We start from the raw sequence: 27684 nt of genomic DNA, 5'->3' as shown, positions 1-27684 counted from the left end.
CAGCTCACATCCATCCCCCGCTGAGCCTACTGGGATGGGTTGTACAGTGGAGGGTTCCTGTCTCTGCTGTGTGAACATGAGGCTCTGAGTTTGGTTGGATCCTTAGTACCCATGTGAGCAGCATGTGACAGCACATGCCTGGAAACCCAGCTCTGGGGAGATGGAGACAGGAAGAGGCCTGCTGCTCAGCCAGTGGAGCTGAGCCAGTGAGCTTAGGGGTCGATGAGAGATTGTTCTTTTTAAATTTTTGTGTTAAAGTGTGTGTATGTGTGTGTGTGAGAGAGAGAGAGAGACAGACAGACAGACAGAGAGTCAAAGAGAAACAGACAGAGACAGAGAGAGAAAGACAAAGACATAGAGAGAGACAGACAGAGAGTCAGAGAGAGACAGACAGAGACAGAGACAGGAAGAGAAAGACAAAGACATAGAGAGAGACAGACAGAGAGACAGAGACAGAGACAGACAGAGACAGAGAGACAGAGACAGACAGAGACAGACAGACAGACAGAGACAGAGACATAGAGACAGAGAGAGAAAGACAAAGACATAGAGAGAGACAGACAGAGAGGGAGACCATATGTATGGAGATGACCAGAGGACTTGAGGAAGTCAATTCTCTCCATGTATCAGATGGGTCCCAGGGATCAAACTCAGGTCATCAGGCTTGGCAGCAAGTGCCTTTACCTGCTGAGCCATCTCACCGGCTGAAGGGTGAGAAAAAGAACTGATGTCCAACCTGGGCAGTGCAGAGAAGGCTCTAAGAGGACCAGAGATGTTCAAAGGAGCCGTGTGGTCAGTTTTACCCATGGAGGAAATGGCTGTGACCTAAGGAAGGTGACAGAGCCCCAGACAGGCTCTGGCATGCCGGCAGTGAGGTTGGTACATATCTCATGTCTGTTGAATAGCAAGAGTGTGTCAGATGTCTCCTTGCCCAGAGTCCAGGGTACGTGCCCATCCGTCTGGCAGCGACCCCGTTTGTCTCCAGGTGGGCCGCATTTCTATCTGCGGGCTGGAACACACTCTATGGGCCCATTTCAGAACTCCAGCTGAGTGCTACTCCTAAATCTTTACACACTGGTCAAAGCTGTGGCTCTGCCAAGTGTGTGTATGGGGGGGGTGGGTGGGGGGGTGGGTGGGTGCATGTGTGTGTCTTAAATCCCAGCCCTTTCCTGCACGTGTGCTTTACATTCTGCTGACAGCAATGCTTGGCCTTTGAGATGTCCTTCTTGTTGCAATAAAATGTTCATTATAGCTAAAGTCTTAGACATTCCTGTCTGGACATCAAAGTTTGGATTTATGAGCCCACCATGGTGGTGCACTCCTTTAATCCCAGGACTCAAGAAGCAGAGGCAGGTGGATTCTGTGAGTTTGACGCCAGCCTTGTCTACATATTGAATTCCAGGATATCCTGAGCTACATAATAGAGAGACCTTTAAAGCTAGCTGTCTCTTACTCTTGACCCTGAGACCATGATTCCTAAGCCCCTGGAAGACCATTGAGTAGAAGTCAGGTAGCCTGGACTACATGAAACACTATCTCCAAAAAGTAATTAGAAAACACCAAAAAGTAAACGTACTTTTCAACTAGCTGGGAGTCCATTTGTGGTCTCCAGGCGACACCTGGTGGTAGCTCCATTTCGGGATTGCAGTTGCAGTTCCCAGCTGCGCCACCTGGCAGACTCCAACTCCAAGCTGGCCTGGGAGAGCTTCCTTTCAGAATCCAGGAATTGGGGGCTTTAAAGAGTTGTGGGACCTCTGAGGGGTGGTTCCTGCCACTGTGACTGTCTTAGGTACCCAAAAGGAGTCTGGGGAGTCTATGCACCATCCTTCAGTCTGCATCGCATGACGGACGGTGCGCTGTTCCACAGACACGTTCAGGGTACAGACACGTTCAGGGTACAGACACGTTCAGGGTACCCCAGTTGACCGGTGCCCGCTTAATGCTTTCAGAGCCTATGCTCCTACCTCAATGCTTGGAGAAGGCTCACACAATAGTGCACTTGCAATACCTTGGAAGGGCTCAGTGAACCACTACCGTTGTTCCTTTCTTCCCTTTTTGTGTGTACCCATGAACATGATTGTGTGTGTGTGGGACTGTGTGTGTGTGTGTGTGTGTGTGTGTGTGTGTGTGTGCTCGTTTGTGTGTTCATGTGTATGTACCTGTTGCATTGTGTGTGTGTGTGTGTGTGTGACTGTGAATGTGTGGTTTGTGTGTGTGTGTGTATGCTCATTTGTGTGTTCATGTGTATGTACCTGTTGCATTGTGTGTGTGTGTGTGTGTGTGTGTGTGTGTGTGTGTGTGTGTGTGTGTGTGTGTGTGTGTGTGTGTGTGTGTGTGTGTGTGTGTGTGTGTGTGTGTGTGGTGTGTGTGTGTGTGTGTGTGTGTGTGTGTGTGTGTGACTGTGTGGTGTGTGTGTGTGTATATGTGTGTGTGTGTGACTGTGTGTGTGTATGCTCATTTGTGTGTTCATGTGTATGTACCTGTTGTATTGTGTCTGCATTTGTGTGCGTGTGTCACACATGCACCTGTGGAGGGTAAATGTCCACAGCAGTGTTTCTCCTCAGGTGCCATCCACACTGCTTTCTGAAACAGGCTCTCTCACTGACCTGGAACTCACATAAGTAGTCCAGATTGACTGGCCAACAGACTCTGCAGATCCAGTCTCCACTGCCCCAGTACTGGGCTCACACGCCCTGTGATATCTGCCTTATTACTTGGTTTCTGGGAATCCAACCTGACCCTCCATGAAGTACTGATGGGCCCAGCTCTGCAACCCTCAGCCTCTTTGGCATCAGTTTTTTGGTGCTAAACTTCACATGGACAGGCATGTGCAGGGTGTTTGTTTACAACTGTAATTCAGGGATTGTGTGCATATTTCCAGCCCTGAGAGCCACATCCTGGGCAATCTAGTGTGACTACATCTTGGTCTATACTTACTGCATACAACACAAGATCATCTTAAAAAAAAAAAAAAAGCAGAACACAACAAAATACAAACAAACAAAAAACCAGGATCTCATGTAGGCCAAGATGACCTGGAGCTCACCATGTAACTGAGGGTGTCTTTGAGCTTCAAATCCTCCTGCATCCACGTCCTAAATGCTGAAATTACTTGTGTGAACATCCACACCCATTTTTAGAGAGCTCCGGATCATGACTAGGGCATCAAGCATGCTCGGCAATAGCTCAATCACTGAATGAACCACATCTCAGGTCCCTCAATGGCTTTGAATGAACTACATCTCAGGTCCCTCAATGGTTTTTTAAATGAAAAGTGTGGGGGTGTGGCGGTGTGGGAGAGTTGGGGGGATGAGGGGAATGTGGGGTGTGGGTGTAGGGGGGTATGCGTAGGGGTATGTGTGGGATGTGTGGGTGTAGAGTGTTATGGGGTGTGTAGGATGAGTGAAGGGTGTATATGGGATGTGTGGGGTGGGGGGGTTGTGGGGGTGTGTGGGATGTATGGGGTGTGTTTGGTGTGGGGGTGTGTGTATGGGGTGTGTATGGGGTGTGTATGGGGTGTGTATGGGGTGTGTGGGGGTGTGAGTGTGTGGGGTGTGGGGGGTGTGAGTGTGTGGGATGTGTGGGGTGTGTGGGGTGTGTGGGATGTGTGAAGGGCGTGTGTGGGGTGTGTGTGGGGTGTGTATGGTGTGTGGGGTGTGTGTGGGGTCTGTGTGCTCTATCTGTATAAGTCTATGCAATATATATTGCATAAATATATGCAGTGACCCGAGCGTCCAGCAGAGGGCAGCAGATCCTGCAGAGCTTGAGTCACAGGTGGTTTTGAGCTAGGAAATGAAGTCTGGCTCTCTGTAACGGCAGCAGCCCTTTTAACTGCATTCCTCCAACCCACATTCTTTCAAAAGCTGCAAAATATGGCCACAACATCCCTGCTTGTGGCATTGGAAATATTTCCAAGGCCTTGTCGTCCTAGCCAGCTGTTTCAACATTTGTAAACATGCCTTGTACCCTGGTACTTCTACAGAAGTGGGGTGGTTGGGACCAGATTGGGCATTTGGACAGGAAATGAGCAATTTTACAAGGATATGGGATTCTCAAAAGGCCCCTGTGATATTACACACACACACTGCCCCAGATGTTATTGGTAATTTTCCCCCATTTTAAATTTAGGATGTATAGCAACCAAACAGGTCAAGGATGACACTATTGGGGTGCAGTGTCATGTTTCCCTAGGGCAGCTGGGCCTTCTTGTTCCACGGCCAGATGTGGGCTCCTGGAGCGATGGAGACCCCTTTCAGGATGTCACAAGGGCTATACACATGCCTACCAGGCTTATTTTGCAGACAGTTGCCGCAGAGAGTGGAATTTTCCTCTGCCTGAGAGCCTGCTGTTCCCCTGCAGTGGCTCTGGCCTGGGGGCGCTCTAAGTGCAGCTGAGAAATCTTTGCACTTTAATGTCCAGACCAGCAACTTTACAGGAAATTATTAATCTCCCACTTTGGGAATTATTAGTTCTGGATGGAGACTCTTATTGTATAAGGTTTGCTGAGGATTTATGAGTCCCTCTGGAATCCGGGAGGGGATCGATTCTCAGCGAGCAAACATTTTAAGCAAATTAAGTGTTGGTGGTATAATAATACAAATAATGCCTGCCGTTTTTCAAGTGTCTGCTTTGAGCCAGGAGTTCCATCTCTCTTGCAGTGAAGGGGCAGATTTTATTACCCCCAAACCCTCCACATGAGGCCGCTGAGACCCCCCAGAACTGTCTCTGGTAGCCCTAATGCCACACATTGGGGGGCAGAGGAGTCTTGTCAATCACCTTTACCAGACCACAAAGCCAACCCTCCTGCTCATCAAGGGGTCGGTATAGCAGGCAATTCTCACGGCTGTTTCTTCCGACAACGTGAGTAGTGCTTGCTTAACACAGGAGGACAAGACCTGTGTATACCACGGATGGAGGGAGCTGAGGGTGTCAGGAGGTGGCCATCGGGCCTGCAGCCACACAGCTGATGAGAAGGAGAAGGGCTGAGAAAATGGCTCCATCAGTAATGTTTACTGTGCAAGCATGAGGACCTGGGTTTGAGCCCCAGACACCCCATGAAGGACCCCAGCATCAGGCCTGGAGACATAGCTCAGTGGTTAGAGTGGTTAGGTGCACTGGCTGTTCTTGTAGAGGACCCAAGTTCAGTTTCCATCATCCACATGGTGGCTCACAACCATCTGTAACTCCTGTTCCAGGGGATTCAACACACTTCTCTGGCCTCTGCAGGCTCCAGGCACACGTGCGGCACACAGACATTACATGAAGGCAAAACACTATACATAAAAAATTTATTTTGAAAAAAATATCCATCATGATGGTAGGGCAAAACACTTGTGATCCATTGCTAAGGAGGCAGAGCCAAGCAGATCCTTAGGACTGGCAGCTAGCCTGGTCCTATTTGGTGAGTTCCAGGCCAGCTAGACACCTTACTCAAAAAAAAAAAAAAAAAAAAAAAGTTATAGTTGGAGGAACACCATTGCCTGTGGAAGTCTGTTCTACTTGGGTCTCAAGTAGAGGCCAGAGAGGCTCCGTGTAGACTAACACAAAGTAAGGCTTCCTAAGGTCTACACTGTAGAGAGAATGGAATGGGGTCAACCTGCTCACCCAGTGCTCAGTATAAGCCCAGGCAGGGTCAAGAGGGACCCTTACCCTACTCTCTCGAAACCCTGGGCTAGTAAGCATAGAGGAAGCTCCAGATGTATGATACTGGGAAGCTCTACTGTCTGCTCATGACACTTGGGAAGACTAGGCTCACCATCTCAGTCCTGAGTAAGTCATACAGCCTACTCTCTTTAACCTGTAGTTTGTCTTTAAACTTTCCACTGTGCTGGCTTCAGTGACATAGGCCAGCTGCAATGACCACTGCAGGGCCGACCGGAAGGTGGGTCTGGAGACTCACTCAGTGAGGAGAAGAGAGCATTAGTCTCTGGACACTGACTTTGAGAACCCTCGTAGCCAAGTCAAATGGAAACACAGTGCCCAGTGTAACCATCAATTTTGCTGTGTCATCCTGCAGGACTGACTTTCCAGAGCTATTTCCTGGGCTGCAAGATGAAGGGATGAGGAAGGTTGTTTGACTGTTGCCTTGCATGTCCTCAAGGACACACTAGAGCACTTCCCCAGGGCACTTAGGTTCCAGGGCTAGTTGGTCATCAGAGTTCGGTGGCCAGAACTGAAGAGAGCCCAGGAAAGACACCAAGTGGACATTCTTCCGTTTGTCCTTCTCTCAGCAGCCCCACCATGGTTTCCAGTGCTTCAGCAAGGCTCCCAGGCAAGGTCTCAAATGACTTGTTGGGTGCTTCTCAATGGTTCTAGCAGCCTTGGGGACAGGAGCAGGAATGGTTCTCATCCATCCTCTACAGGACACCTTTGGCTCCGAGAAGTGAAGACCCACTCAGAACCTTGAGCATGAAGGGCCCCACTATCCCCTGCTCTGTGCCCCCAACCCCACACATGTAAGGTCCCTGGTGACTGGAAGGCCAGTCCCATGAGGTCACAGATGTAGGGGAACCAAGGTCCTCTCCATACAGAAAGTGTCCCCCGTACAGACCATGGTTCTCTTAACATTCTAGAGCTGCTCCAGGGCATGGGCCAGCAAGGCTTTTTTTAGCTCCTACGGGAACAGTGAAGATGAACCTTCCCTTGATTTCCCTTTGTTAGTTCCTGATTATGAACAACAAAACACTCTTCAAAATAAGTGTGGAAAGCATTAACTCCAAATGTAACATTCTACTGAGCAATAGCAGATCAGTTGGCAGAGCTGTTGATATACCTCACATGGCCTGTAATGGGCTGCTGTTTCTATGTGACTTGCAGGTGTGTATGTATGTGTGTGGGGTGTGTGTGTGGGGGGGGTGAGTGTGTGTGTGTCTTCACAGTGCTGAGAAGGGAATCCAGGGTTTTGTGCATGCTAAGCAAGCCCTCCACACCTAAGTTGTACCCCAAGACCCAATGCAAGGTATTGAGGCTGTCTCTAATGAAGTGTCCTCAGAACCCAGGAGAGTGTCCAAGTGACCCTACCCCAGACTCAAGAAAATGTCACCACAGAAAGCCTGATGCCAACGGATGTCTAGCCAAGTATCTAATTGAATTGGGGTAAATGGAGTGCTTGTCTCCAAAAGTGTGGGTCCTCATGCCAGGCCATTGGCTCTTCCAATAACAAAGACTGCTTAGCAAGCTCCTGGCAAACACAATACTTGGAGGGACTCCACTTGTTAAGTTAAAAGGGTACCCATAAGTCACTCCCCTCCTTGCACCTCATTAGCTAAGTGACCCGACCCAATGGGTGGGGGTTGTTTAATGTCTGCCTATTGACTTTGGAGCATGCCTGCCAAAATTAAGATCTCAGTTTGACATTCTTAATGCTGAGATGTGCTTTTCTGACTCTTTATTTGTCAAATAGATGGCTGAACCCAGGCACAGCCACGTTGGCTGGTGTAAGACCATTGTCAACAAAGGTCTTACTTGCTGTGACACCAGGAAACACAGGCCATTAATTTTAAAGTAAGGCCTAGTTGTTGGGACATTGCAAAGAAGGGCAGCCAGGGTGCAATGTCAGTCTCATCCGCTTCCACCTCAAGCAACTTGATGAGTGGCCAAGAGACCTTTGACATATACATGGATTCCAGAACTTGTGCTGTGGTTCAGGGATTCAGGAAAACATATGGCCCACCGGGAGTAACAAGGTGGACATTGTGCGTCACTACAAGGCCTGTGGCTGTCCCCAGACTGCAGCTGTAGAACTGGGGGTCATCCTAATGGGGACCCAGGTCCATTCTAGCACTTTCCCGGGGTGGGGGTCATCCTAATGGGGACCCAGGTCCATTCTAGCACTTTCCCGGGGTGGGGGTCATCCTAATGGGGACCCAGGTCCATTCTAGCACTTTCCCGGGGTGGGGGTCACCCTAATGGGGACCCAGGTCCATTCTAGCACTTGGGCATGCTTTCACTCTTTGCTGCTTCTTCAGAATCTCAAGGCCATGTTTTAAAACCAGAAGCTGAGCTATCATGAGAGTTGGGTTTTAGCTCTGGAACACTCTAGAACAATCCAGCAACTTCCACCTTGCCTTCCTTTCTGTTGAAGCTGGGTCCCCATGCCCTTTCTTGGGCATTTGGCCTCACGGTCAGATTCTTTGCCGGTAGTCTGCACTTGGTTCACTCACCCCAGCTGCAGGGTCTAAGGTATAGATAGATAGTCTAAGGCAGAGTGTTGCCTGGATCCAACAATGAGCACTCTGAGCTAGTTAGCTCCCAGGGAAAAGGGGTGCTTGCGAAAGTGGGAAGGAGCATGGAGGCCTGTAGGGACTACCGGGTTTGGGGCCACAGGAAGACGTTGCCAGCCTGGCTCTGTCCTTGTCTCCTGTGTTGTTTCCTCTACCCCTAAGGCCATACGTGTCCTTGCCACAAGGGTAAGAACACAGCCCCTTCCTTGGCAGGCCATGTTTGGAGGCTCACGGGCCCACTCCGAGCTTCTCCTGTGCCCCATGCTCAAGCAGCAGACCCCTTCAGAGCTGGCTCAGCCAAAGCTGTGTCATTCCTGGCCACAGAAATGGTTAGCCGCCTAAGTCTGACAAACAAATTCACAGCCTACGCTGTACACGACCTCCTGACGTCGGCCGGTGCTCTCTCTGCTCGATAACAGGGGTGCTATTATCATTCCTGCTATTACTACTATTATCCTGGTGCATTAGATGGCCTCAAAAGGGATAGATAATTGGCTACCATCACCCCAACCGGTGTGATTGGGTGCCATGCACAAAGAGCTTAAAATTAAAGGCTGGCATTGTCGGCCTGGTGGGGACGGAACAGATTACAAAAGAGGAGAGCTCACCCGCTCCATTACACCCTCCCAGAGGCACTGGTAAAAGGACAACCAATTTGGTGACTGATTCAGATCTGTCCCTTCTTTTGTAGCCTAATGAGTGCCATGGGGGCCACTGTGGGAGCTGCAAGGTTGCCCCGGAGCAGGGTGATGGGCAGACGTGCTCAGGGAGGTAACACTGGGCCCTTTGACAGAGCCTTAGGGCTGGGTTTCTTTGGAGCCTCCCTCACTACCAAGTTATTGGGGTCTCTGGGCCCACACTTGATCATCCAGTAGAGGAGGAACATCTTGCGCTCGAAATTGCTGCGATTCAGGCGCCGTGCGATGGTGACGGGCGTTTCCCCCTTTGCGTCTCTGTCGTGGATGTTGGCGCTGTGTTCCAGTAAAGGCCTGATGCAGTCCATCCTGCCCATGGCTGCAACCACGTGCAGGGGCGTCCTGCCCAGGGGTGACTTGCCCAAGCAGTTCGCTCCTGTGAGATAAAAGGACCTGTTGGAGTGGGCTGCTCTTCCGGGCAGGGGTCCCACCATCTGACCCTGGAGGACAAGAAGGGGGCGGGGCTAGGACGGGAATCAAGGGAGAGTTGACACTGCTCCCAGGGACATGGTGGCTGGCTTCCCTTAGTTCATCACTCTTCCCATCCAGCCTGATCCCATGGGGCACCCATTCCAGTTTCCTGTTCCAAGCCTGTCACCCAGCTCTTGCTGCCTGTGGGACACTCTTTGAAATCTTTGCCTGACTCACTTCACTGCTTAGATATTCCAATGCTATCCTCACCCCTCCCGTGCTTCCTGCTGAGTTCCTTTGCTTCCAAAGCTCCAGCTCCTTGTACTTCCTGTCTTTACCCTTAAATACAGCATTCTGCACCCTGCCCCAGGCCCTTTGCACATACTATTCCTGTTACAGACTATACTTTTTCCTTCCCTTTCTTTCCTTTTTTTTTTTTTTTTAACTTCTTAGGGTTTCAGTAACCTCCTTAACTCTTCTTCCTTACAACCCCACCCCTACAAGTTCAGCAGGCACAGGGTTTAATGCATCCCATATGTGACTGACTATGGAATTAATAATTTGTAATCAATGGCTGACTTTCCTGCCTAAGATCCAGGAGGGAAAACACATGGTTTGGGCACTGCTTTTTTTTTTTTTTTTTTTTATCCTCCCCACACAGAGGTACTGGGGAGGTAACGGGGGATAGCAGCCTAAACATGGACAGATCTGGATTCTCACTGCCTCCTGCAGACAGATGGGCTAATGACAAGGGTCCAGCATGGACTCTAGGAGTTGAATCAAATTCTGGGTAACAGAAATCATGACACAAAAGAAACAAGGCAATTCAATTCATCCCAGCTGGCACTGCGGCTGCTGCCACAGTCCGATTGAGCTATGACTGGCTGGCTGGCGAGGCGAAGCTTAAGTAGGCTTCCAGAGTGCAGGCAAGACCCTGCACCTCCCCCTGTGGTGGCTGCAGACGATGGAAAACTTTGCAAAGCCCGCCGTCATTTTTTAATGGGTGCCTTCAAATACATCACAGCTCCATCAGAGCGAAGATGACTTTTTATGAGCTTAAAGGACTGCTGGCTGTGAAAGCCCATCTTTCATTGTATAAGAGAAGTGCAGAACGGCAGTCTGGGATGGCAGAGAACATGGTGTTATCACCCAGCCATCCCCGAGCTCTGTACTAGACATGTGACATGCCAGCATTCTTCCCTGGAAAGTTGAGGGGTCTCCCACTCTGCCTGGTAGAAGGGGGGCTTGGGATTGCCAGGACTGAGCAAGATTGCAGACGGAGGCAGCAGCTTTTAAAGCCCAAGACACTTCCTTGTCCCAAGGAAGCCATGTCATGGCTTTGGGCTATCTGAATCCGTGGGTACTTTTTTTAGTGGTTTGTCTCTCAATTAGAAGTACCATTCCCCCAACCAGGGAGAATGAAAGATCCCCTGACATCTGTCCAGACACAGTGCTGATTTACAGCTTTGGACAGATAGACAGATGGATAGATAGACGGTCACCCTTAAGTGGAGACATGATGGGAGGGGCGTGGGGGGTGGGTAGAGGAAGTATCTTTCTGAGGATCTATTTTCAAGGACCTCCAGCCAGCCAGCTGGCCATCCACTGTGATACCCAGGGTGAGGCCTTTTGGGACCATTGTGAAATCTATTTCAGGTGAGACAAGGGTGAAGACAGAACACGGGCTGCTTGGAAAGGGTGAGCTAGGAATTCCTGGACATCCCCTGTCTCTCACTGTCCTGCAATTTTGGACCTACCACAACAGAATGCTCTAGAGACCTTTGCCCTGAGATGTGAAAGCCTCTGGTGGTCATGTCCTAAGGAACCCAGTGGGAGACATTTGGTTTGGTTCACAAGAAGACAGGCGGTTCAGGGAGCCACCGCTGAAGAAACGAGACAGATCCTTCTGTCCTCCCAACCAGACCAGGACATGCTTTCTGCAGAATTACCAAGTTCTAGAAGATACTGCACGGCATCCACGTGACCTCTGTGAGCAGAGATGTACAAGGCCACGAATGCCCTCTGTGAGGTCCACTGCCTCCATTGCTCACCCTTAAAGTGCTGTGAGTTCGCCGTTCGGTAGAAGGTGTCCTCGCTGACGCCAAGACATGATAGCTAGGTGAAAGAAATAAGTCAGGGTCGCATCCAGAACGTGGCCCTACGCCCCAGCACGCATGACGTTTGCTTCATCTGAACCAACATACACAGTGGGAGCAGAGGGGGTGTTGACAGGGGACATTGTTCCGTGATCTGCACACACTCAGGGAGGGCAGCCACCTGAGCCCCCCCCCCCCCGTCAGGCGGGGGACACAGGAAGGCCTTCCTGTCAGTGTTTTTAAAGGAGAAGACAACTTTGCTAGTGCCCAGAGGAAGATGTTTGTGGCCCTTTGGAAAAACAACACAACTCCCCCAGGAGCTCAAGAAGAGGGGGGTCCACTAGGCACTGTGATGGATTCTGCATTTCCAATCCATTTTTTGTGCCCTTTGTCTTTGTCAATTTCTGGAACTTTCTGAACTCTTCTAGCAGGTAGATAGCCCGTCACAGAGCCATCTTGGGGAAGACACAAGTCTTCAGGGATGGGAGGGCTGTGGGACACCACAGCGAGGACTGTGCTCCTGATATCGGGGGTCAGGTAGTGGGTGGCATGAGGAGGGGCAATGGGGCAATTGCACGGGAACAGAGGGCACCAGTTACCCCCTTGGGCAGAAGGAGACAAGCTGAGGCACTGACTAAATTGCCAGGAGAGAGGGGAACCGAGAAAGCAGAGAAGTGACTAGAAGACGTGCTACAGCTGGAGCTATAGAGACCTTGCTCCTGTCCCTCGGGCCTGAGATCTGGGACACAGAGCTCATCGCCACATTCTCTTTCCCAGATGTATCCCAGCGCCTGTCCCTCAGCTCAACCTCCCCTTGAGCCCGTCCCACCAGGAAATTACCTCTTCCTCTTCTCACAAGTCTGTGAGCACAGGGTTACAGACCCGTTCTTGGGATTAAATTTGATTTTCAACTTGCCCACTGCTGGGATAGAAAAGTACCACCTGAGCTCCCCTGTGGGTGGAATGAGCAGGTTTATAAACTGTAAATAAGTGAACCCAGGGGACTCACAAGGCCAAATTGGCTGCAAACACTCCATTGGGGAGTCTCATCTTTCTTCCCTATGCTGAGGCTTTTATTGCAATGCTCATGCTAACGCCAGGGAGGGGCCCCTCAACCCCTAATATTGAAAGAAGCATGTAACCACCTTACTGGGATCCCCTTCCACGGCTGCCAAAACCAGTTCTGTCCAACCATCATAATGCCAGATACATAGTGAGATGACTGCTCCGGGAATGACGTCGTAGAACTTGAGGATGGCGTCATCCATCAAAATCCCTATGGGGAACAATTTTTCCCTTTTAGCAAAATTAGGACTTGAAGACAAGTCACTGTATCAGTTGAGACAGTGTCTGACCTTGAATCACACAAAGATACTTTTAAAATCTTGAGCAAAGAGGGGGGGGAAATTTCCCACTTGATGGTTGCACAGGAGCCCATTTGCTGCTGCTAATGCTCTTTAGAAAATTAATTTGGCTCAGCTCAGATCGAAGCTGGACCCAAAAAGAAAAAGAAAGGAAAAAAAACACACACAATGGCAATGATTTATAAAATTTTGTAATTACAGCTTGTCCTGTTGGGGAAAAATACATGAGTCAGTGAAATCGTTTTATGAGGCAAACTCTACAAATAGAACTACTTAAATCTAAGCTATATATCACAGGCCTGACAGTGTACTTAGCAAGTTATATACCTTCAACTGAACACCGACTCCAGAGAAATGTTGCCATTAGCTGGCTAAAGAGATGACAGTGACATGAGCCATCTTGCAAATGACAGACAGCCCACGTCAGGGTTTTTCCACGGAGGTGTTTAAGTGGCATTCTCAACTAGGTAACTAACCCTCTCTACCCCACACACCACAGACTCTGTGGCTCTGCCATGGCACATCAGCGGCACCTACGGCTAGCTCTTACAGCCCAAGATGCCACCCAGGCATGGCCCCTGTTGGGGACACACTGTCCCCATACAAGCCCACGGTAACGGTAACAACAGAAGCATATATTGAGGCCCACTGTGTTTGGACCCAAGTGTCAGAGCTCTTGCCTGACCCAGCTTGGCATCTTGAATAAGATGAGTGTGTGAAGAACAGCAGAGGGTCTAGCTCCACACTCATAAACCAGCCAGGCCTGGTGGCCACGCACCTGTCATCCCAGAACTTGGGAGCTGGGGGCAGGAGGATCGGGAGTTCGAGACTACCTTAAGATATGAGAACCTGTCTAAATAAATAAGTAAAAAAAATAAATAAGCAAAGTAATTAGCCCAGACTTTGGAAATGATCCTTAAAGGGGCCTGAGGTAGGGCGTGTCTTTTGAAATGGGGAACTTGGATTGTTCACAAACTGTAGTGATCTGCCCAGACTACCTGAGCACTCCTTCCAGGTGAGCAGAACCAACCAATATTCTGGCTTCTTGGCAATTAAGCTGAGTCTCTCTGTGCCTGCATTGAGGGGGTGCATCTGTGAATACCCAGGATGACACTCCAGCCTCCATGGCTCTTCCTCTACAGGCGCATGACAAAGCAGACTCCTGATAGGCTTGCGGGCACCATTTGATGACCAGACTCTGAGAAGGATGAAGACAGAGAATGCTGGCCGGCAAATCTGTAAATTAGGGTCCTATTTGTGGCTTGAATGTGGGAGCCAGCCTATCACTCACTAGTCTAAGACAACCTGACTTTGAAACCACTTAATAAATGCCTAGGAGGGAAGGGTCTCTTCCCTCATAGCGGTTCCGAGGCAACCCCTGGCCTATCCCCTGTGTAGACAGGCAGCCATTACATTAGGCTCCAACAAATACTACTAATTATCAACAGAGAAATGACTGGCAGGGGCACCACTTGCCCATGAATCTGCTTGGCTCGTGTAGACATGGCCACCCAGACGCTTTCCCGCCATGATCTCACTCGCCCTTTCCTCTGCAACCTTAGAGGTGGGCAGATGTGTCAGCCAATTATTTATAGGCAGGGGCCCAAATTTCTCTTAGCGACAGATCAGCATCATCTCTATGGTGCCAGCCAGTCAGCACAGCACAGCACAGCACAACACAGCACAGGGGTCAGGCCTTCAGCAGTTGCTAAGTGACTGTGGAGTCTTAGCACTGTGACATCAGTGTGAAGTCACCCCGCCTCTCACTCCTTCTTCAGCTTGCTGGAATTTATTGCTCATCAGTGAAAACAAAGGAACTCAGGAGGATACATAATTTTTCAAATTTCTTGTTGGGGGACAACTAGTTACTCCCCACCCCTTTGCCTTACCTCCTGAATTACTTGTTAGCTATAGACTAAGTCTCAAAGCACAGCTCCATGCTACATAAAGCCTCGAGAATATCAGAAAGCATATTTCAAGTCCTGTAAGGAGATACATGTGCCATGGAGAACAGCTAACCTATTTTTAAAAGTAGCAAGGAGAAATGTTTTGGCCTTGCCTACACACACTGGCAGTTTGCAGAGTCATTCCTGTCCACCGGGGAACAGCACAGAGATCTCTGGAGCTAATGGGGTTCTGCTTTCCGGATTAGGAAACTGAGCCCAGGAAAGGCAGCGTGAGAACGCTGAGCGTGGAGATAGGCTGCTTTCAGAGCTGTCTCCATCGTTCCCAGGCCCTGCAGTACCCTGCAGTGTCTCCGGGATTCCGGCTGCTCACATTCCCCCCGGCAGACCAGACATTTTTTTTTTTTTTTTAAACTTCATTTTCTTGAACTGTTTTGCGTTGATTTCCATCGGGTGGGGAGATGATGGAGCCCAAGGGGCTTTGATCCTGTACTCATATCCTAAACATTGTAGGGAACAAGGGACAGGGACAGGGACAGGGACAGGGACAGGGACAACCACGTCCTCAGCTTGAGGGAAGGATATAGATGGAAGGACAGAAAGGCTGCTGAGCCTCTGGCCTCCACTGGGTGCCTCCCCATGGAATTTGTCTAGATCAGGGTTCCTGGGGGTCCTGATTCAAGAGAGCTGCAGGTACTGGGTTCTAATTCTGCTGGGCTCTCCTTGAGCCCCCAATGTGGGAAAGGATATAGCTTGGACCTTGGGGTTTAGATACAGACTTAAGTTAGTGTCAGGATTTGGGGGGAGGGTCTAGTCATGGGCAAGGTAATGAGGGCAAGATTTACTCTGGATTTGGGGTTCCAATGACAGCAAGGTTTGCTGTCTGGTTAAGAGTCCTGGTTTAAGAGGAATCTGTGGCAGGATTTGGGGTCCTTGCGTGGATGGTTTAGGCAACTCGGGCTGGTAAGCAACTGAGTTAGGAATCAAACAGCTCTCCCCTGAGATTTAGGATCTTGCTAGTGACAGAGTTGACTCTAAACTTGGGGTTCTGATATAAGGAGGTTTGGTTAAAAGATCTATATTGAGTTCTGGGGTCCTCACCAACCAGGGTTTCTCTGAACCTTGTTTTCTTCACAGGGGCACAGCTAACATCAGCTTTGAAATGCTCATAAACACATGGTGTCTGTGAGGGTGGGAAATCAAAGAGAAGCAGGCTTGGCTTCACCTTTGGGGGTCCTTCTGTAGGCAGGACTCATTAAAGCCTTGGAATCCTTATGAGACACTTGGCTTGGACTGGGGTCCTTGAGGGACATGGGGAGCCTGAGGGCTGCCTTTCAGAGGTAGACAGAGTTGGCTTTGGATTTGGGGGTCCAGATGTGGGCGAGGTCCATTTGAGGATCTAGCATCCTAATGTAGACTGGGGTTTGGCTGCACAGATGGATGGTGAGAGCTTCCGGGAGTGGGGGGGGTGTGTGTCTCAGAATTGGGTACACAGGCTCAGTGTTGATACTCGTGATGTGGGCGGAGTCTGCTCTGGGACTTAGGTCTGGAGTGGCCAGGGGCAGCTAGAGGATTTGAGGTTCAAACACAGCAATGTGTGGACAGACTTTGGGACCCTGAGGTGGGCAGGGTTTGTCTCAGCCTTCGGCATCCTTGTGAGGACACAGCCATGGATTCCAGGTCCTGATGGTCATATGGTTAGCCTGGGGACTAGGGGTTCATATTTGGCCAGAATTGTTTCAGTCTGGGGATCCTAAGGTGGGTAGGGTTGGTCTTGATTTCCAGTGTCCTCATATAAAGGGGATGCTGTGAGTTTGGGGTTCTGAATTAGTGATAGCTAGTTTGGAGATGTGGGGTTCAGTCTTGGGTAAGTATATTCTGGATTTGGGGTACTGGAGTGGGAAGGAAATTTTTGGTTTAATTTTGACATCCTTATATGAATAACTTGGGTTCTAAGAGACTGATGGTTAGCCTAGTTTCAAACTTGGGGTTCATGTTTATTCTGGGTTTGGGGTCCTAGGATAGGCAAGGTTTGTTTTGAGTTCAAGCATCTCTGTATGTTAGGGGTGGGCTACAGTAGTGGTTAGCCTGGGAGAGTTGGGGGTTCAGCCTTGGGTGGGTGCGTTCTGGGCTTGGGGTTGTAGGATGGGCAGGTTTTATTTTGAATTTTAGCATCCTTGAAATGAATATATAGTTGGTATGAGTTGGGGGGGTGTTAGTGTGGGAAGGAGATTTGGACATTCAGCTTTGTTCTGAGTTGGGGGTTCCAGGATGGGAAGGTTTGTTCTGAGTTTTAGCATCTCTATGTAGACACAGTAGATGGAAGTCTGGGGGCATCTAACAAAGTCATGGCTAGTCTGAAGATTCAGCCATGTTTGTTGTGTATTTGGGGTCCCTAGAGTGGGAAGGATTTAATGTTTGGTTTCCTTGGATGGCCATGGGAGGTGAAGGACTTGGGTTTCTGAGGCCATAATTAACCCTGAGACCTGGAGTTCAGTCATGCCGACTTTGCTTGGGGTACTGAGGATCCTGGGACTGACTGGCTTCTTTTGAGTTTGTGCAGCTCTGTGTGGACACAGTAGATGGAGTTTCAGGGTTTTGATCTATTTATTGTTGGTTTGGAGATCTGGGGTTCAATCTTGGGCAGAGGTGCTCTGGGTTTGGGGTTCTAAGACCAGCAAGGTTTGTCTCAGCTTCTGGAATGCTTACACAGACAGGCTGGCTGCAGAACTTGGGGTCCACCATTTTGGGTTGGTTTTGGACCCAGGTTCTCACAGGGCAAAGGCCTGTCCATGATTGGTGGTGGTGGTGGGGTCTATTGAGGCCCAATTTTGTTTCAAGTGCAGTCTTGGAATGTTTCAGGTCCACCTTTACATTTGGGGTCGAATGAGATACCACTGTGTTTGGAGTTGGGAGCTCCAGGGGGCCCTTCTAGATGGGGTTCAAGGTGGCTGGGGTTGACTCGGTCACCTTGGGTGGTGAGGTGTTTCTTGGGGACCCAGGGGAGGAGTGGGGTGCGGGAAGGGGTCGGGCAGGAGCCACCTTGGTCCAGGAAGTGCAGCCGCTGTAGGTTGAAGGGGATGCCGACCATCAGGTCCAGCTCCTCCTTGAGCTCCCGCACTGTCATGTCGTTGCGGCAGTTGGCCACGCGGAACAGCTCCCCGGTCTCCTCCAGTTTCACCCGCAGTGAGAAGACGTCAGAGGCCAAGTCTGGCGAAGGGACGGAGGCGCGCGGGTCCGCGGGCGGCCCCTTAGCCCGCGCGCGGGCCCGGCTCGAGGGCTGGGCGGCGCGCGCGCCCCTTGGGTCGTGACGAGCGGCGCCCCCCTGAGGCCTCCGCGGCCGCGCGCCCGCCCCCGCCACGTCCGCCGACCTCGGCATGGCCCGCGGCCCGCGTCATCCCGCGCGTCATCGCCGCCCCCGCCTGGGCCCCCGGGACGGGAGAGGGGCGCCCGCGCTTCCGGAGGCGCTCCCCCCTCGCCTCCCTCCTCGCCTCCCTCCGCCGCCCCCGCCAGCCCCAGCCTGCTCGCGCCAGCAGGCATGCTTGGTCGGGGAGAAGCCTCTGGAACCGCCAGGCCGACCGTTTGTTTCCAAGGTGGCCTCCAGGCTCGCCCCCGTGTGCTTCCAGAACACAGCAACCCAAGCAGACCTGGGCCACGGTGGAAGTGGCATCGAACCCCGGAGCCCTGGCACTGCGGCGTCCTCGGAGGGAGAAAAGCCTGGAACACATTTGAGGGCACAGGCTAGGCTATAAACCTTTTCAGGGAGAGCTCACACCGGGAGTGGGGTTGGGGATGGGGGCCTTAAATGCCAGACCCCAAGCAAGGTCTTCAGGGGTTGAAGGAAGAAGCACCAGGGAAGGGGCAGGGAGCCCAGAACAGCCTTCGAAAACTCTGTGGTTACCAAGAATGAAATACAGCTTGAAAAAACACATTTGGTATAGCAGTTAACAGAAATTGGGGCTGAGGCATGGAGGTCCAGGCCATCCGCGGACCTGGGGGACAGAGGCAAGATGTTCAAGGTGATATCCTTGAACATACAGTGAGCCAGCAACGCAAACAGAGGAGAGCTTAATCCTTTTATGTCGAGGAGAGGCCCATTCTAAACCGTAGGTAACTGTAATTAGTACAGTGCACAGGTTGGACCTTTTACCAGATTTACAACTGTTTTTTTTTTTTTTTTTTTTTTTTTTTTTGTGGAACTGGGTATTGATCTCAAGGCTCCACCCATGAGAGGAAAGTTCTCTCCCTAACACTGAGCCATAGTCTTCATAGGAGGCTGGCTTTGTCATCTCAAGTGTTCAAATTGGACCCTAGTGCCCAGATTCTACCTCAGGACACCGAATCCTTATTTATTTATTGAGGCAGGCTTTCTGGGTAGCCCTGGCTGTCCTGGAACTAGCTCTGTAGATCAGGCTGAGCTCAGACTTGGAGATCTACTTTTCTTTGCCAGAGTGCTGGGATTAAAGGCGTGTGCCCAGGCTTTTATTTTTCTTTATAGAACATTATGCTCTGCAGAGAATCCAAGATTCCAGCTAAATAATTTTCCTTACTTTTAGAACAACAGATTTTAATACAACACTCTCCACTTCACAGGCAATACAAACATGTCTGTTGCAGAAGCCTTGCCCTGCATGCAGTGTGGTCCATCTATTTACTGTGGGCATAGAGTAAACACAAAGCAGTGTTTACTTTAATAAATTAACTCTGTGCCAAAGCAGCCCAAACATTGCCTGTGCTTGCTGTTTGAGTTCTTTACACATTTCCCATTCTCTTTGGCACAGGGTAGAGCCTTCTTAGGCCTTCTTTCTTTTTAATTAACAAGACCATTGGTATCTGGGACCTGCAGGGGTATCCTGTATACCAGGAAATTCAACATATGACTTTACAGGGTTTTATTTATTTTTATTTTATTTTATTTTTTTGTTTTTAAAGAAGCTCCTGGGCCCCATGGGCTGCTCTGCCACCTTTGCCATGTTAAAATCAGAAACACAAAGCTGGGATAGACACAGGTACAGAACCATAATGAAAATGTCTACAGAATACAGAATTATTAGTGAATGAAAATCTGTTTAAACTATACAGCATCTTTCTGTTCATCTGAAATCCAAAAGTAGGAAATCTAAGATCTTTGTACTTTAAGCCAATGTAAAGAGTACATAACTGAATTCCCAAACAATGGTGCCTAGAAAGCTCTGGTCAAAAGTATGGCTTTTTTTCTGCTCTTTTCTTTTTTGAAGTCTAAAGTGTTAAGTCACTGTCCATGCATTACAGCAATCAGCCCCCACCCTACCTCCTCTGGAGTCCTAATTAAAAACAACCTCTGACTTGGCTGCTGTCAAAGACCAACACATGTTTTCAGTCTCTGAAGAGGGAAAGGGTGAAGCTGGGGGAGACGTTCTGAGTGTAGCATGGCTAACAAAAGTTCAATACCCAAGCGGAGCCCTCAGAGAGCTAACCATTCTTTACTAGGACACAGTTCAAAGGTCATCAAGACAGCTGTGCAGCAGCTCCGGGACAAGCAGGAGGAGACTTCACAGGACATATTTTTCACCAGGGAGGCTAGTGTTACATTCATATATCATCCTTCTGTCAAGTTATTTACATATGTACAGTATTTCAGTTGGAGATAAAATACAATGCCATAAACCCCATTTTCTCAGAAAGGATTAGGGCAGCAAGCCCAGAGAAGATGTACAAGCTTCTACTAAATTACTTTATTAGCGAGGGGATGTACTTATGTTTGGTTTCCTTGGACAGGGTTTTGTTATGTAGCTCAGGCAGGCCTGGAATTCTCTAGATTGACCTTGAACTCTCGCTCTCCCTGCCCCAGCCTCCCAGGTGCTAGGCCTACAGGTGTGAAGAATCATACCAGACTCTCAGGGAGATTTTAAGTAACATAGTCTCTCCTAAAAAGCAAACTGATGGCCACAGCTGATGGTGTGGAAGCCAGAGAGTCATTGGTGCCTGGATCCACACAGCCTTTGTAACCTGCCTAGGGTCAGGTCTGGAGGGGTGGGAAGCATAGGGCTGCCCCATCACCTCAAGTAAATCTCCTCCACAAGTGCCAATACAATTAGATCCCCTTCAAGTTACAGGCATGTGTGCACTGAAGCCACCCCTGTGCACCCGCCACAGTGTGCTAGTTCTAGTTTTCCAGTACAGTGGTGTCTGCAGCATTCTGCATCTTTGGCTCTAGGGAAGCAAAAAATGAGACGTCTTGGTCCGGGTCAGACTGCAGAGCCAAGAGGGTCTCTTCAACAACTTCAAGATGATGGTCCCCGGCATTTCTAAAATATGCTAAGGAGAGAAAAGTTGGAGTTACATGTGCCACCAAGTGTGTCAAGACACTGGATACTTTTCCATGCCCACCCACACGCCCAAGTCCTTTCAAGTGATAAAACTCCTCATTCTGAAAGTGTTTCTGAGATTTTAATGGTGACACCTGCTTTAAAAGTCAGAGTAATGAAGCCTTTACAGGCATCGTGTTCTGCAGTACATAAGAACTGGTGCATGGGGTCAGCAGGACATGGAGAAGGCTAGAAACCAACAAAGGAACAGCCCCATCTACGGTGGAGAAGTAAGCCAGCACCGACACACAGCTCACGCTCACTATCCCTCAAGCTTAAACCGCCCAGTGGCGTCACACTGCAGCAGCACTGAGACAGACTTCGGCTCCATTCCATATTTTAACTGGAACTGATAAATGTGCATGTGTCCGCCCCCCCCCCGCCCCCCACAAAGCTGTGTGATAGTTTGTATCTGATGGAACTGCATTCATCTCTCTAGCTATCTTGTGTCTCCAGTGTTGTTGTTCAGCCTGCTGTAACTCCTTGGGGACCTAGCCACCACCTGCCACGGGCAAGGGCCACACACCCTTCTCCAGCAGTGTCTGCCACAGGGCCTTGGCCAGCAGCACCCTCACGTTTGGCACAGGATCCGATGCCAGGCTCAGGAGGCTGGGAAGCAAGTGTTCCACAAACTGGTCCACAGGGACAGAGTCTTCACTCACCACAGCCTGTAGAAATGAGAGCCACAGCCCAGCATTGACTTCAAGACTCCAAAGCACACAGTCTTGCATATTCTAAAGACATTGCTTCAGGATCTGTAGGTTTGAGAGGCACGTGTGTGCCCATGTAACCTTTCGTATTTCAATAACTGAATTTAGTTATAACCAGTGGCTAATTTTTATAACTCACTTCCAAGGAACGACTGATAAGGAGCTCAAGAGCTTGAGGGGAAACATGGGCTTTGGAGCCAGGCAGCTGTAGGTTCAGAACTTAATCTGGTCACTAGCTTTGTTTATGGTGAGAAAATTCTGTTCCAGTGTGGTAGTGGCACTGAAAATCTCAGGACCAACAACTGAGTGGTGCCTGGCTTCATGGTAGTTACCATCAATGTTTGGGGCCATCAAGTAGTTCTGGGTGCCAAGCTTGTTCTAGGCAGTGGGGCTGCATCAAGCCAAGAGGGGTACACTTCACTGTGCAGAGATTTGCTTGCACAGGCCACTGGCAGGGAGCTCAGGAACAGGCTCTGGGCCAGCCAGGTCTCATTCCAGATCTGCCTTGTCACCTAGTACCTTCTTCCCAGAGCTGTGGTCAGATCAAAATTAACAAGTCTCAGAGGTACACTATCTCCTGAGCAGCCTTCCCTTGCTTTGTGTTTGCTGGTTTTCTACATCTGTAATAATTAGATTTTTTTTTCTTAAAAAAGATCTTGTTGGTTTTTCTTGAACAAAATGGATTGGTATCATTTCTTGTTTCTCACATTTTTCTACATTCCAGATAAATAATTAAAAACATAAAAGAAAAAAGATTTCATTTCTGCTTTTGCTACACAATGATACGAATAGTGATGTTTTTCTTCACAGATGTCTGTGCTGTGGAAAAATACCGGCTATGTCCCTCTATACCGACAGGGGGAGCTGGTGAGCCCTCTAACTGTAGTTGTTCATTAGGCAGAGGGGGCGGGTCACACAGAACTCCATCAAAACCGGCTGGATACAGCTGGGCAAGCCGCTCCTGGAGGTGGCGCACTGTCCCCTTTGCCTTTGTGGTGCCGGCAGACAGCATGATGAAACATCAAAACGATAAAAATAACATGTGGGGGACAAAATCCTCAACAGTCAAAGCCATGACTTTGCACTTGTAGTGAGACCCTGATCACTTGATCTCTGGGTTACCGCTTCACCTAAGATAATTATCCTTAGAGGTGAACAAGTGTGCCAGCGGTTCCACCATGCTCCCCACGCAGGAGGTCTTACTGGAGACCCAGAAGTATCAAGGTGGCTGACATTCCAGATGAACTCCAGTCACTACCAGCACATACACCCCCATTTCAAAGGTGCTACTTAGAGAGGGCTGTTGAGGAGACAGGGTGATGTAAATTTTAAGCCTGGGGAATGAAAAGGGTTTCTGCACCCTAACCCTGGATGCAGTGTGACAGGAGTGGGCGGGCTGTGTCTGGTGGGAGAGCTGGCTGGCTCTTCACTGATTTCATCTCCAGGATACCCAGTGCACAGTAGGTACCAACCATGTCTGGGGTGGGAACAAGTGCCCTGGGTGACTGCAGGACACTGTACCTCACAGCTGGTTAGCCTCTCACAAGGTAAGCAGGCTCAGTAAAGTGATCCCAGCCTCTCCCAGGAGAAAGGAACCCACAGGCAGATTCTCTGTGGCTGTACTAACCTGACAGATGCAAGCGAAAGCCTGCCTTCCAACCCACTTAGGGCAGTGCCGGAACCTGGAGATGAGCTCCTGGATGAAACTGAGCCCCAGGGCACTCGCACCATGGGAGTAGAACTTACGAAGTATCACCACCACCTGTGAGCAATGTAAAAGAGTCAGCCATGAGATGCCCCCCCCCCCCCCGTGTCAGTTACAAGCAGTGACCTGCATGGCACAGGGACATTTTATGTTCTTGACCACCTTTCCCAATCAATTTACAAGCAAAAGAAAGCAACTTTCAGTTCTCACTAGTACACACAGGGGAAAAGATGTTTAAATGGGTATAATATATACATGCCCACAAAAGTCTTCAAGGAGAATGTAAAAAAGAAGGGGACTGACAAATACATCAAGAAGAATTCAGTTGTAAAAACATGTCATCTTGTGAAATGTGTAAACTGTTACCTTTGAGGATGTGGTATTTCCATAAAACTTTAATACCATCAAGAAATTTTAAAACAACCATATTTAAGAAAGGTGGTCTTCCTCGGTAAGAGTGCCAGTTACAGAACACAGTCATCTTTTTCCTTTGGGAGGCTCTAAGCATTATTGATTGTTCTAGAAAGCTGTGGGGTGCTAGACAACAACCACAGCAACCCCCCACACACACCAAAACCCTGAGCTATTACGTAAAAAGTTTCAAATAAAAAATCATTTTTGCACAGTTACCAGCATGGAAGCATTAAATTAACAACAGAAGGGTATCCTGAAAATGATCAAACAATACAGCTTCTAACTGCAAAAGTTAAAGGCTGGGCTTATAGAGAAAATGGCAAACAGGGCCCAGAAAAAAAAAAAAATGGTGTTAAAATGGGAAGCAGAAAAAGTGTGCTGTGTACAGGAATGGGCCCCAGGAAGGCCGGCTCCTTACTAGTTTGAAGGAAATCCAGCGCACTTGAGCAACTTTGTCTGCACACAACTTCAGGGCAACGTGCCTCAGGTAACCGTGAACATCGCTGGGGCCATAGAGATCCACGATCAGAATCAGCTGCCTACAATCACAAGCAGAGGGACCCCTACCATCAGTTACTAAGCGATTCCCCTTTCCTTTCCTTTGGCGGCCACGCGCGGGCGCAGCGACATCGGCGGCGGCTTCGGCGGCTTCGGCGGCTTCGGCGGCGGCTGCAGCGAGAGCAGCTGGGGCGCCGAAGCCGCCGCCGAAGCCGCCGCCGAAGCCGCCGCCGAAGCCGCCGCCGAAGCCGCCGCGAAGCCGCCGCCGAAGCGCCGCCGAAGCCGCCGCCGATGCCGAAGCCGCCGCCGAGCGCTTTGTAAAATAGGGGTTTGGACGTTCAGGGCACGGGTTTTGAGGTTCCAGCGTCCGGTTGTGGTTTAAAAACACACAAAACTCTGCCCTACATCACACAATATCAAAGCAGCCGCGGGCCTGCACTTCCCAGGCCCGGCTGAGGGCGAGCGCGAGCGGGAGCGAGGAGCGAGGAGCCGAGCGGCGGATGGCGGCGCCCGCGCTCTTTTCCCTGTGTTCTTTTTTGCTCGCTCTTTCTTTGCTTTCAAAATCGCTCTTTCCCCGTCGTTCTTCTTTCTCATCCGCTTTCCGGAACCTAGCTCGTTTTTGCCCGCTCTTTTCAATCGGTTTGCTTTCTTCCTCTGGCTTCCTCGCTCGCCCGTCCCCGCCTAGTCGTCTGGCTCACCCTCGCTCCTTCTCGCTACATCTTCCCCTCGCTCTTTCTCGCTAGGTATTTTTCCCCCGCGCTCTTTCTCGTTAGGTAGTTTTTTCCGAGCTCTTTCTCGCTAGGTCTTTCGCCCGCGCTTTCCCGCTAGGTATTTTTTTTTTCTCCGAGCTCTTTCTCGCTAGGTCTTTCGCCCGCGCTTTCCCGCTAGGTATTTTTTTTTTCCTCCGAGCTCTTTCTCGCTAGGTCTTTCGCCCGAGCTCTTTCTCGCTAGGTATTTTTTTTTTTCCCGAGCTCTTTCTCGCTAGGTATTTTTTTTTCCCGAGCTCTTTCTCGCTAGGTATTTTTTTTTCCCGAGCTCTTTCTCGCTAGGTATTTTTTTCCGAGCTCTTTCTCGCTAGGTATTTTTTTCCGAGCTCTTTCTCGCTAGGTATTTTTTTCCGCGCTCTTTCTTGCTAGATATTTTTTTCCGAGCTCTTTCTCGCTAGGCATTTTTTTTCCCCCGAGCTCTTTCTCGCTAGGTATTTTTTTTTTTCCGAGCTCTTTCTCGCTAGGTATTTTTTTTTCTGAGCTCTTTCTCGCTAGGTATTTTTTTCCGCGCTCTTTCTTGCTAGATATTTTTTTCCGAGCTCTTTCTCGCTAGGCATTTTTTTTCCCCCGAGCTCTTTCTCGCTAGGTATTTTTTTTTTCCGAGCTCTTTCTTGCTAGGTATTTTTTTTTCCGAGCTCTTTCTTGCTAGGTATTTTTTTCCGCGCTCTTTCTCGCTAGGTATTTTTTTCCGCGCTCTTTCTTGCTAGGTATTTTTTTTTCCGAGCTCTTTCTCGCTAGGTATTTTTTTCCCGAGCTCTTTCTCGCTAGGTATTTTTTTTTCCCCCGCGCTCTTTCTGGGTCTTTTGCCCGCGCTTCCTTGCTAGGTATTTTTTCCCATGCTCTTTCTCGCTAGGAATTTCTTTTCCTTGCTTTTTCTCTCTAGGTCTTTTGCCCGCGCTTTCTCGCTAGGTATTTTTCCCACGTTCTTTCTCAGTAGGTATTTTTTTTTCCCTAGCTCTTTCTCGCTAGGTATTTTTTCCCCCCGCGTTCTTTCTCGCTAGGAATTTCTTTCCCTTGCTCTTTCTCTCTAGGTCTTTTGCCCGCGCTTTCTCGCTAGGTATTTTTCCCATGTTCTTTCTCAATAGGTTTTTTTTTTTTTCTCTCTCTCCTTCGCTCTTTTCTCCCTGGGTCTCTTTTCCGCGTTACTTCTGGCTAGGTCTTTCTCCCTCGCTCTTTTATCGCTAGGTTTTTTTCCCCGCCAGGTTTTTTTTCACTCGCTCCTTTTCCATAGGTCTTTCTCCCTCATTCTTTATCACTAGGTTTTTTGTTTCCCCTCCTCGGGTTTTTTTGTTTGTTTGTTTGTTTGTTTTGATAGGTCATTTTTCCTCGCTCTTTCTGTCTCGCTCGCCGGCTGGGCTCGGGCGGCAGAGGGGTGTGATTTGCACGCGGGCAGAGGAAATGAAAAAGGGTGGGGAGGAAGCCGGCCGCGGCGAGCGGCTTCATATCGCTCCCGCCGTCTGCGGGGAAAATGAGGCCAATATCGCTCCCCGCTCAGCCCTTATCGCGGCCCGCCGCCACTGCAATAAGCGGAGCGATGGGAGATAGGGCCGGGCCGGGCCGGGCCGCGGGGGGCTCACTGTGCTCCAGCCGCCAGGGGGAGTACGGCTGCCCTGCTGGGCCGGGGTCTGTTTTTCTCAATTCTCTTTGCCCCAGTGTGCTGAGAACATGACATAATGACTTAGACCTCAATCTCTCAAATTAAGCATAATGATTAAAGCTCACCGCAAAGAGAAAAATCTTCCAGTTTGCCCCTGGCACCAGCCAAATCATATCCTGAATAGCTGCAAAAGTCTGATGGATTTCTTCAGGAAGACAATGATTTGGGAGATGACTAGTTGTATCAGATAATAAAAATGAAAACTAAAGATACAGAAATGGACCTCAACAAAAGCTCAAACAAGCACCTCACAGGCAAATCCCTCACATCACTAAAGGACATTCTCCACCTGGAGAAGGGGGCACTGAACTACACTCTTGTTCATTAGGGGTAAAGCCTAGAACATTCCCTGTGCAGACAGCAGATAGGGACTGAAGAGTGCTTCACACAGGCATGGTGCATGCAGGTTGCCCTCACGGGTGTTTTTACTGAATAGCTATCTCACCCGGAGGAGGAGATCTTTTCAGACCTCAGTGCTGCTGCCCAGGGTGCTTTGGCAGTTCAAGTACACGAGGCACCATGTGTCCTACAGTACGCAGAATGTTCAGGAAGGCTTTGCAAAACCACTCTAATTCACAGGAAAACATTGAAGAGTGGGTGATTCATCTTCTATTTGGTTTGAACAAATTGCCGTATAGAACAGCAGAACACTCCAATTCCAGCGTGACCCTAGCCCTGTCTTCATGAGAAAATGGATGTCTCCCCAGAGACAGGGGACGTATATAACTCAGAGCTATGGAATTCCACTTATACCTTAACAGAAACCTACTCTCTCTCCCCCAAAGAGCTCTGTGTTCCTGCTTCTGGTGCTTCTGGTGTCGGTGATGGTGACGAGGAGGGAAGGGCACCCCCTTCACAGCTGGCTGGCCCAGAAGGGCCCCAGGCAGAGGTGTA

General features: G+C 49.6%; 2 protein-coding genes across 7 annotated transcripts in view; both read right to left on the bottom strand.

Annotated features, from left to right (window-relative positions):
* Window positions 1-12542: 12542 nt before the first annotated feature.
* Window positions 12543-17877, bottom strand: Ankrd60 (ankyrin repeat domain 60). The gene is made up of 2 exons (XM_027419821.2): window positions 17735-17877; window positions 12543-12700 (listed from the first exon to the last, which is right to left on the bottom strand). The coding sequence occupies exons 1-2, from the start codon at window positions 17817-17819 to the stop codon at window positions 12543-12545; spliced, it is 243 nt and encodes an 80-aa protein (XP_027275622.2). The 5' UTR covers window positions 17820-17877.
* A 1696-nt stretch (window positions 17878-19573) lies between these two features.
* LOC100773668 (serine/threonine-protein phosphatase 4 regulatory subunit 1) overlaps window positions 19574-27684 on the bottom strand; it is an 85154-nt gene continuing 77043 nt past the window's right edge. For all 6 annotated transcript variants that reach the window (XM_027419829.2, XM_027419826.2, XM_027419827.2 and 3 more), the window contains 4 exons: window positions 24287-24407; window positions 23377-23511; window positions 21566-21707; window positions 19574-20989 (listed from right to left, as the gene is read on the bottom strand). In XM_027419829.2, coding sequence (XP_027275630.1) covers window positions 20838-20989; window positions 21566-21707; window positions 23377-23511; window positions 24287-24407 — 550 coding nt within the window. In that variant the 3' untranslated portion in view covers window positions 19574-20837. The remainder of the gene's footprint in view (window positions 20990-21565; window positions 21708-23376; window positions 23512-24286; window positions 24408-27684) is intronic.

Source organism: Cricetulus griseus, chromosome 6, assembly GCF_003668045.3.
Source record: "Cricetulus griseus strain 17A/GY chromosome 6, alternate assembly CriGri-PICRH-1.0, whole genome shotgun sequence".
NCBI lineage: Eukaryota > Metazoa > Chordata > Mammalia > Rodentia > Cricetidae > Cricetulus > Cricetulus griseus.
Note: the sequence above shows the minus strand (reverse complement) of the source record. Positions and strands in the feature narration are given on the sequence as shown.

Excerpts from the sequence above, each read along its gene's own strand:
- Ankrd60 (XM_027419821.2), bottom strand. The coding sequence starts at position 17,819 with ATGACAGTGCGGGAGCTCAAGGAGGAGCTGGACCTGATGGTCGGCATC. Across the intron at positions 12,701-17,734 it reads GCTGCACTTCCTGGACCAAG|GGATTTTGATGGATGACGCC; the intron begins GTGGCTCCTGCC and ends TGTTCCCCATAG.